Here is a 10,194-nt window from a genome sequence, read left to right as displayed (position 1 = left end):
GCAGTGACTGGGTGGGCCAATCAAGACTGGAACCTGTGTCCCCAAACTCCAGCATATCCCCCGCTGGCCTCAAGACGACAGGGCTGTGGCCATGGGGGACCTGAGCGCTCAGTGCAGTTGGCTGGTGAGCAAGCCCAAGGGCCAGAGCCCGGCTGGCCCTAGTGACAGCAAATCCTAAGCACAGTCTGGGGATCTGCTGGTCTGCATTACTGAGTCAGTCAGGCTTTCCTCATTTTCCAATCCACAGGAACTCTTGTACACATCACCCAAGAGTTCCCAAAATAACAGCTACTAACATGTGTCATGAGAGGAAAAGCCACACTTACTATTTCCCACTTTCTGGAGCTAGAAGAGGATGGACTTACTTGAGGGGATACATCCTCAGGGCAACACCCATTCCAGGGCAGTAGGAAAGGAAAGCAGCAAGGGCCGTCTCTTCGAAGAGGCCAAATATTAAGATCTTGTTCCTAAAAAAAACAAGGAGTGGGGAAAAGTTAAAAAACAGAAGTGTATCTTCTAATGCAACGTGTCAAATGGCAGATCGGTGTCTTTATGTATTTATTAGTTGTACTTAGGAACCTGATTGAGGTCAGATGAAAAAACCTAGAAAACATTTTGCTTCCTCAATTTGCTCCGCAAATAAGTTTCCAGAAACTCTGCCCTGTGTGTCAGGTGCTGGGCTTTTGGCAAAGGGTTTAGACGTCACCAGACCCCTCCTTCTTTGAGACCAGGACCCCCTGACTGTGCCCTACTCACTTCATCCCCTGCTGGAAGACAGAATTCCTCCTGGTCTTGCAGATGACCAAGTCGGCCCACTGCACCACCACGATGCTGACAAAGAAGGCTGTGTGGCAAGTGAACTCCACGATCTTCCTCTGTTCGTAGGTCTGAAATGCATACGGCAGACAGATGAGCACGCATGTCCGGAGGCCACGTGGCCTCATCCCGTGGGGCTGGAGGAGTTCCGTCCGGCACTGGTCAGGCGGGCAGCCCTCACTCACCCACTGCTGCCCGTAGCTATCTTCCACGTCGTTGATCCAGCGGTCATCCCAGTCTACTCGGATGCCCAGCAGGTGAGTCGGGAGGAAGCCGTTCTCAGCCATAATCACAAAGTAAGTGAAGAAGCCCCCCAGGGCCTGGATCATACCTGAGAGGTTGGAAAGACAACTCGAATGCCAGGGCCTGGAGGAAGGTCTTGGCCACTCACAGGCTATGACCGGTGGGACGGACGACCCGGGACACACTCCTCGCTCACACCTGCTCCACGATGAGTCACTTTTTAGAGCTTAAAAGACGGTACCTGGGCCTTGCTCTTAAACACCCACCTCTATTACTCGACCATCTGCTTCTGTAAGGGCACGACCCTTGGGGGTAAAAATCCATTTCCCTACATTTCTGAAAAATTATGACTTTCCCTCCCACGTTCTGCCAGCCGCTGTGGAAATCATGAAAGTGCCACTTGCTGACCTAATCTTTCTCCTCCCCCACTTTCAGGGCCGTTCTCCCCAGGATCCAATCCAATCACTATGCTCTCAACTTCCTGGGGTGGGATTTCATCCCACGCTCTGGACACAGTCTTCCTTCTGCTCAAAATTAGGTCTTTCTGGCCATCAGCCAGTTACTTTGTTGTCAGCAAGTGTCAAGTCAATCTTTTCCACATTTCCATAATGTACTAATCTGTCCCATTTTACGCAAGTGCTCGCAGTGATGTAACCCATTACTCCAGAAGAACAAGTTGCTAATGGTGGCTTCACCAGGTTTTCCTAAAGGCAGAGGATTTAGGATCAAAGGGTATTTTCACTGCCCACCGCCTAGACCATCTGTTAGCTGGTCATGCGCCACTGGTGGAACAGAAATCAAGCACTGGGGGGTGGGGGTGGGGGGAGAGGGTGTGCAGAGGAGCCCCTTGGCAGTGACCTATCAGCCAAACCTGCAAACTCTGGACAGTGAGTTAGGGTTTGCAGAGTCAAATGAGTGACAGATACTAGGTTTCCCCAGGAAAAGCCGCCTTTGAGTTAATAGTGCAGCTCCCAGGAACTGTGCCTGGCACTGGAAAGGCTCTGTGAGCAGGGGCATCCTCAGTTCTAGGGCAGATGAGCTCAGTCGCAGGTGCCCAGTCTAAAGAACTATGGTTTCTTGGCAGACAGCAAAAGAAAGATTTATTCTCACTTGGAAGGGAATCTAAAAAGTATCCCCAGTCTCACCCTAGGTCATGGCTCATCCTAGATTTGAAAGTCACCCAACACCTGAAGTCTCAGAGGGCAGACACCACCCCTACAGAAACTTGAAATCCGCCGGCTCACCGATCTGTCCGTAGGCCATGCTGATCAACCGCTCGTTCACGAGTTTGTCCGTCTGGGGGTTTCTGGGCTGTCTCTTCATGATGTCGCTCTCAGCCTGCTCGTAAGCCAGGGAGATGGCAGGAACCTGGGGAGGAGGGGCGAGAAGGGATTTAAAATTATCAGAAACCAGCAAGCTGATGTTGTGAACCTTTTGTTTTAAAATTCTTGCCCTCCCTTCAAAAAATGTTTTTCATGGGCTTCCCTGGTGGCGCAGTGGTTGAGAGTCCGCCTGCCGATGCAGGGGACACGGGTTCGTGCCCCGGTCCGGGAGGATCCCACATGCCGCGGAGCGGTTGGGCCCGTGAGCCATGGCCGCTGGGCCTGCGCGTCCGGAGCCTGTGCTCCGCAACAGGAGAGGCCACGGCAGTGAGAGGCCCACGTACCGCAAAAAAAAAAAAAAAAAAAAAAAAAAAAAAAAAAAAAGTTTTTCATAACATGAGATATTACGAGTCCCACTTTCAAAATAAAAAAAAGGGGGCAAAATTATACAAAAGGGAAGATTTCTATCTGATAAACAGATGTTGTCAGCTGTCTTGAGGAATGATAACACTCAGTCTTTGATGCTGAGGCTGCCACACGTCGGAAATGTGACTACCGAGAATTTCTTTTCCTTACAGTGGCCACAGGGACCCAGAGAGCACAGCGGTGAATGCTAATGCCACACCTTAACACTATGATGTGTGGAAGCCGTGACAGTCACTCACCATGTCTGTTCCCAAGTCGATGCAGAGGATGGTGACGGTCCCCAGGGGTAGTGGAATGTTGGCAATAATAAATATCAGGAAGGGGGTGATCTCTGGAATGTTACTGGTGAGGGTGTAGGCAATGGATTTCTTCAAGTTATCAAAAATCAGACGACCTACAAAAGCAAAATATTGATTTTACTGTAGAGCTTAATGAGAGGGACCAGACACTGCACACATCTCTTAAGTGTACAGAAACGGACACGGCTCGGCAGCATCTGGATGAGGTTTCGGTGGTCGCTTTACATGCAGCACTCTCACCTTCCTCTACCCCAGTCACAATTGAGGCAAAGTTGTCATCCAGGAGAATCATGTCGGCAGCTTGCTTAGACACGTCTGAGCCAGCAATCCCCATGGCAACCCCGATGTCAGCCTTCTTCAAAGCCGGAGAGTCATTGACACCGTCGCCAGTTACAGCCACAATGGCGCCCTGCCAGAAAAAGGAGGGATGCGGGTTAGGAGTCGTGTAGTCTAGCGATGGGTATAAGGGAGGTGCAGCCTCCAGTCGCCTCTCAAGACAGACACTCCTCCTTTCCCACTGAGGCTCTACAGAGACGCGGAACCGTCTCAGCCAGGAATGCACACGGCCACAGCCAGAATCCAGGAGTGACAGCAAATGTGTCCCTCACCTTGTTCACAAGGGCTACTCAAAGTCATGACTTGGGTGAGTGGAGTGGAGCTTTGGAAAGCCCCCCCACCCCCACCCCCACCCCCAGGTCTTTCCCAGGTATGGGATGTGAGTCTCCTGGACATTCATATCTCCAGTGTACACATTAGGACCCTGCTCTGCTATTCCAGGCGAGTGTCGAAGCCCCGACTGTGGGCCACAGCAAAGACCTGTACAGTGGAGTACGTGTCTCGGATGAACCGTGATCCAGTCACCACCCTTCTCTCTATGCCTGGAGCATCTTACTGGCACGTGTATACTGAGACTGAGAGAAACTGGCTCATGTTTCCACCACTGTTGCTTTGTTTTTTGTTTTTACTGGAACTGCCATCACCGAGGTCAGTGGCGCCTGAAAGAGCCCGGCCCCAGCTGTGCGCTGACCTGTCTCTGGCAGCCTTCCACAATGATGAGCTTCTGCTGCGGAGAGGTCCTGGCAAACACGATCTCCGTGTGGTACTTCAGAATGTCATCCAGCTGCTCGGAAGTCATGTCCTTCAGATCACTTCCATGTACCACGCAGGCCTTGGCATCCCTACCATTAGGACCGAAAGACAAGTCACCCGTCACTTCACCAGCACGACGCTCATCCCCAAGAAGGAATGTTGCCACACTACGCAGAACACTTCGTAAACACCACAAAGCCAGAGGGAACTGTCCCCATTATGTATTATCTGTGCAGTGGTTTACAGGTTACAAAGCATTTTCATATATATTATCTCATTCAAGACTCACGATAATCACTGGGCAGGCCTCTCTCTCATCCTCCTTTCCCCATCTTTATAAGACGCATTGAAATAACACACAACTAAGTTTTAGGCGGTGACAGAGCTGATGGAAAACCAAACCCAAAGTAGGGTTTGGCTGGGGGTGGCCCTAAACCTTAACAAAACATTAAAAACAAAGTTGTCTCAAGTTATCTATTCTACTTTATTACCAAAATCTCCCTTTTTGGCCTGAGCTACCTGGACAATTGTGCCTTGCCCATTTTATTTTGTTAGTGTGGACCTGAAAATGACAAGGTGCTGGGTGCAGGGCAGTATGCGCAGTGGTTAACAGCGTGAACTCAGAAGCTAGGCTGCCGCGTGTACCGCGTGACTCAGCCTCAGCCTCCCTGCTCCGCAAGGTGGGAGTATCACCTACCTTCGTGGGTACTGTAGCAAGTGCTTAGAACGGCAGGCACCATCTAGGCAGGCACCATCTAAGCGCTGCTGATGGTGACCGCTATTATTGCAAACCCTCCCTAGGAACAAGGCTGTTTTCTGGCACTGGAGGGGCATCCCTAACCCGGAGCAAGCCTAGAAGAAAACTGTGTAGAACCAAGCTGAAGATGCTCGACTTCCAGCATCTGCACATTCAAGGCAACAGTGGTCTGACCTTCCTGCCTTACCTGGGGTTCACCTGGCTCACTGGAATGTTGAGGCGGGCAGCGATGTCTTCTACTGTCTCGTTTCCTTCCGAGATGATGCCCACACCTTTGGCAATGGCTTTGGCTGTGATTGGATGGTCTCCGGTGACCATGATGACCTGTGACAAGGAAGAGGACAATTTATTGGACGCAGCTGCCTAGCAAATGACCCCGAGAAGTCTTACGAGTATGCAAGAATAAATGTCAAGGATGATTCGGCTTGTAATATCAAAGGGAAAGAAATGCAAATATAAAACCGATAAACACGAACTAGCCCAAAATATAGACATGAGTTCACAGAAGACACAAAGCGATAACCAGTTTTTATCTTGGTACACAATCACACAGAATAAACAATATCTTTGTCCTTTTACACCATCACAGAAGAATACTCAAATTTACTGAAATCAACAACAACAAAAACGATAAAAATCTGATACTGGTGAGTAAAGGGTCAGCATCCTGAAACTGGCCCAATTTGGAGGGAAAGCAGTAAGTAACAAGAATTCAAATCAGTCACTGCTCTTTCTGACCCCAGATTATATTTAGAATACAGTCGAGGTGGTAGGAGAATAATTTTTACAAAGCTTTTCAGGGCAGTAGTACTCATGAGAATGAGAAAGTGGAGAATCAAACAGCCAGCAACAAGACAGGCTACACGAACTACACTGAACCACACTGTATCAGCGTACCTGAACAATACTCTGCAACTTAAGACCAATACAGAGTACACCAAACATTCCTGCCAAAACCAGTTAACTGAAAACACAGAACACATGCCATTCACTGCATGAAGTGTATTAATTTAGAACAAGGCAAATATTTCAAAATAACACTCCATGACATAAATCACAGCAAGAGCCTTTTTGACCCACCTCTTAAAGAAATGGAAATAAAAACAAAAATAAACAAATGGGACCTAATAAAACTTAAAAGCTTTTGCACAGCAAAGGAAATCATAAACAAGACGAAAAGACAACTCAGAATGGGAGAAAATATTTGCAAACGAAGCAACTGACAGAGGATTAATCTCCAAAATATACAAGCAGCTCATGCAGCTCAATATCAAAAAAACAAACAATCCAATCCAAAAATGGGCACAAGACCTAAACAGACATTTCTCCAAAGAAGACATACAGATTGCCAACAAACACATGAAAGGATGATCAACATCACTAATCATTAGAGAAATGCAAATCAAAACCACAATGAGGTATCACCTCACACCAGAATGGCCATCATCAAAAAATTTACAAGCAGTAAATGCTGGAGACGGTGTCGAGAAAAGGGAACCCTCTTGCACTGCTGGTGGGAATGTAAATCGATCCAGCCACTATGGAGAACAGTGTGGAGGTTCCTTAAAAAACTAAAAATAGAACTACCATACAACCCAGCAATCCCATTACTGGGCATATACCCTGAGAAAACCATAATTCAAAAAGAGTCATGTACCACAATGTTCACTGCAGCTCTATTTACAATAGCCGGGACATGGAAGCAACCTAAGTGTCCATCGACAGATGAATGGATAAAGATGTGGCACATATATGCAATGGAATATTACTCAGCCATGAAAAGAAACGAAATTGAGTTATTTGTAGTGAGGTGGATGGACCTAGAGACTGCCATACGGAATGAAGTAAGTCAGAAAGAGAAAGACAAATACCGTATGCTAACACATATATATGGAATCTAAAACAACAAAAAAAAGGTTCTGAAGAACGTAGGGGCAGAACAGGGATAAAGACACAGACGTAGAGAATGGACCTGAGGACACGGGGAGGGGGAAGGGTAGGCTGAGACGAAGTGAGAGAGTGGCATGGACATATACACACTACCAAACGTAAAACAGACAGCTAGTGGGAAGCAGCCGCATAGCACAGGGAGATCAGCTTGGTGCTTTGTGACCACCTAGAGGGGTGGGATAGGGAGGGTGGGGGGGGGAGATGCAAGAGAGAGGGGATATGGCGATATAAGTATATGTATAGCTGATTCACTTTGTTATACAGCAAAAACTAACACAACACTGTTAAGCAATTATACTCCAATAAAGATGTTAAAGAAAAAAAAAAGCACCAATGTAACTTGGTTGAATATGTTAAACCATACTACTTTTAAAATAAATTTATTAAAAAAAAAAAACTTACCAAGTCTTCTGCTCTTTTTAATTTGCTACATTACATTTCCCTTAAAAAGTTGATTTTTTTTTTTTTTTTTTTAATCCCTCATCTGCAGTTTACACCAACATTTTAATACCACTTGGTCTTCTCTGGTGGTAACTAAAAAGCTTTGGAGATGAGAAATTGATACTCCAGGTGAGAAACACCAGCTGCCACATGGACCCCACAAGGCAACGTCACTAAGTAGGGCTGCTGAGAGGTGATGCCAAAAAGGGGGGGCGGGGCATTACCTTAATTCCAGCACTTCGACATTTGCCCACGGCATCAGGGACGGCAGCCCGTGGTGGGTCGATCATGGAAATGAGCCCCACGAAGCAGAGATTATCAACAGGGAAATTCACATCATCAGTGTCAAACTGGAAGCCTTCGGGAAACTGTTCATCTGGCAGGAACAGGTGGCAGAAACCTGCAGGAGGGCAGGGAGCCTGTGAGGACTTCTAGTGACAGAGGCAGCAGCAAGATAGCGGCTTATTATTCACTTAGTTTGGAAGGTTTCTTAAAGTCTACTTTTATAACCAAGTGAGTTTTATCGATCATTTATGAATGACACAGAATGGAGAGAAGAAAAACTGTGCAAAAGACAGAGTCCATCACTAAGCCTCAGAGGAAGAGGCTTTGTTCAATGTAGAGCAGACTGACTCTGGCACCAGGGTTTCCGGCTCCTAGACCTGCCCACTCAGTTACTGAGACGTGGCACATCATGTCATTATTTGTCTCCACTTCCGTCTCTGGGAAAAATCAAGGCCACATCTCTGCTCACTGTTCATCTAAGCAAAGTATACTGCTGAGCACCCACGTGGGCCATCGTGCCAGCTTCTTTGAGGATAAATGCAGATCAGACACGTTCTGCCCAAGGGGTTTATATCTAGTATTACTGTTCACACAAGAATCATGATATTCAAGATATTTCTTTCAATGTTGTGTGAAGGTTACAGTGTACTTTAAAGTGGTATCAAGTGAAGTTCATATAAGAGGCTGCTTCTCCTCTGGGGTGGGAGGTGCAGAAACAAAAACCACTCAAGAGCGACCTTTCAGTTGGATAGAGACCTAAGACACCTCACGTTAGACAGAGCAGGTAAGAACATGAGTAAGGGACCAGTTCTAAGTTACCCAAACTAAGAACAGAAGAATTACATCAATAATGAATTTTTATCTGTCCACCTACAAGATTATAAATGCCACTTTCTCAATGACGCAGTGGGTAAATGTACTTCTAATCCGAGGTGGCTGACAGAGCAGGAAGGACAGGTGGCCAAGTTTACCGTTCGTCTCATTTATGAGCTGGCGGCACAAGTGCCCGTGTAAATTCACAGCCTTTCTGTGGCAGTCAGGAAGTGGCTTTATTCTAGATGCCCTAGGGAATTCCTTTTCATTTCAATAAGTTTACAGATCACGGGCACAGCAACAAAAGCCAGATAATAAAACTCTTTTCCCCTCTTTTTTTGAGCAAACAGAACTGACCAGCATGAGACCAAAGGTCAAAGTCCAAGTCAGAAGCAAACCAGCAGCATTTTGCTGCCCAGTGTCTCCAGCGCTTATTGTTTTCAAAACAATAGGGGGCAAGTAAAGGGAAGTTAACGAGAAACAGAGGTTAACCCAGTAACTTGCAATCGTCTCCCGGACTTGTTTGCGGCCCTGTTGCCAGGCTATCTGCATACCCAGCACTCGCTCTCCAAGACCGCCCAGCTCCAGGTAGGCGTTCTGAAAGGCGTCCTTCAGCTCCTCGTCCAGGGGCTGCTCCTTGCCGTGGATGAGGATGGAGCTGCAGCGGTCCAGGATCCTTTCCGGTGCACCTTTCATCACCAGCAGGTGCCGGGGCTCAGCCGTGTTGGGGTTCTTGTGGATGGACAACTGTGAAGGATGGTGGAGATGCAAACGTTGGATGGTTGGGCCAGACAGCCCAGGGAGGGAATTTTTTTCTTTTTTTGGCCGCGTCGCGCAGCTTGTGGGATCTTAGCTCCCCGACCAGGGATGGAACCCAGGCCTTGTTAGTGAAAGGGTGGAGTCCTAACCACTGGACAACCAGGTAAGTCCCTAGTAGTTGTTTTCAAAAATATCCAAGATGCCCTATTTCTGAACTTTGAAGTGTCTTGCACCTTGTAACACACTTTGAATGCTACAGAAGAAACAAACGCGGCGAGGTGCTCATACATCCCTGACACGTGTTCATGTACACAATTTTCCCGAAGAAAATTGAGAAAAGGGACTGGCACACGTGTGTGCACCTGCAGCCCTACCCAGCCCCCTCTCCAAACGCCCACACCCACTCCAACCAACAAATGAGAATTCAAAAGGGCCCAGACGACGTATTAGAAGAGGCTTCATTTATCCTACTAATACTCAAATAAATTAGGATTTTCTAGACGGTAAGATGTAAAGTTAAAGCATTCATAAAGACTGTGACTCATTCGTTTCTAGGAAGCATTTCAGCGTGGAAAATTCCAAAAGGGATGATGGATGTTTTTCCAGCGTATGTCCTTCTCTTCTGTCCCCTCGGGCCCCCCACAAGCTCCCCAGACCCTCAGACCTGGTACTTGTTGGTGGAGTTGAAGGGTATCTCAACGATCTTGGTGTATCTCTCTCTCATCTCCTTCACAGAACCGCAGCACAGCTCAATGCACTTCAGGAGGGCGGACTCGGACGCATCGCCTGCAACGGCCCGCTGTGAACAGAGACGCCTCTGTTAGTCACCCTGAAAGCCAGAGAAGACTCAGAATGTCTTCCCACCCGTCAGGAGAGGGGGGCTGGCAAGGAGGAGCACAGTTGTGGCGAGTGACCACGGCGTCATAGCCCCTAAACTCCAACCTCCTCCTTGCCAGCCACCTGGCCTCCCGCCCCACCCAGAGGCCCCCCCCCC

The 10,194-nt window shown here is 47.8% G+C and overlaps 1 protein-coding gene across 1 annotated transcript in view; it reads right to left on the bottom strand.

The window, feature by feature from the left end:
• Nucleotides 1–752: 752 nt before the first annotated feature.
• The window catches only part of ATP1A1 (ATPase Na+/K+ transporting subunit alpha 1), an 18,064-nt gene continuing 8,622 nt past the window's right edge, over nt 753–10,194 (bottom strand). Inside the window, exons 10-19 of the mRNA XM_007452636.1 lie at nt 9,865–9,999; nt 8,996–9,188; nt 7,568–7,743; nt 5,140–5,276; nt 4,134–4,284; nt 3,347–3,515; nt 3,047–3,201; nt 2,304–2,427; nt 1,002–1,147; nt 753–887 (exon numbers count right to left, since the gene is read on the bottom strand). Of these exons, the coding sequence (XP_007452698.1) occupies nt 753–887; nt 1,002–1,147; nt 2,304–2,427; nt 3,047–3,201; nt 3,347–3,515; nt 4,134–4,284; nt 5,140–5,276; nt 7,568–7,743; nt 8,996–9,188; nt 9,865–9,999 (1,521 nt within the window). The remainder of the gene's footprint in view (nt 888–1,001; nt 1,148–2,303; nt 2,428–3,046; nt 3,202–3,346; nt 3,516–4,133; nt 4,285–5,139; nt 5,277–7,567; nt 7,744–8,995; nt 9,189–9,864; nt 10,000–10,194) is intronic.

This window comes from Lipotes vexillifer, unplaced genomic scaffold (genome assembly GCF_000442215.2).
Source record: "Lipotes vexillifer unplaced genomic scaffold, Lipotes_vexillifer_v1.1 scaffold1343, whole genome shotgun sequence".
In the NCBI taxonomy this organism is placed as follows: domain Eukaryota; kingdom Metazoa; phylum Chordata; class Mammalia; order Artiodactyla; family Lipotidae; genus Lipotes; species Lipotes vexillifer.
Note: the sequence above shows the minus strand (reverse complement) of the source record. Positions and strands in the feature narration are given on the sequence as shown.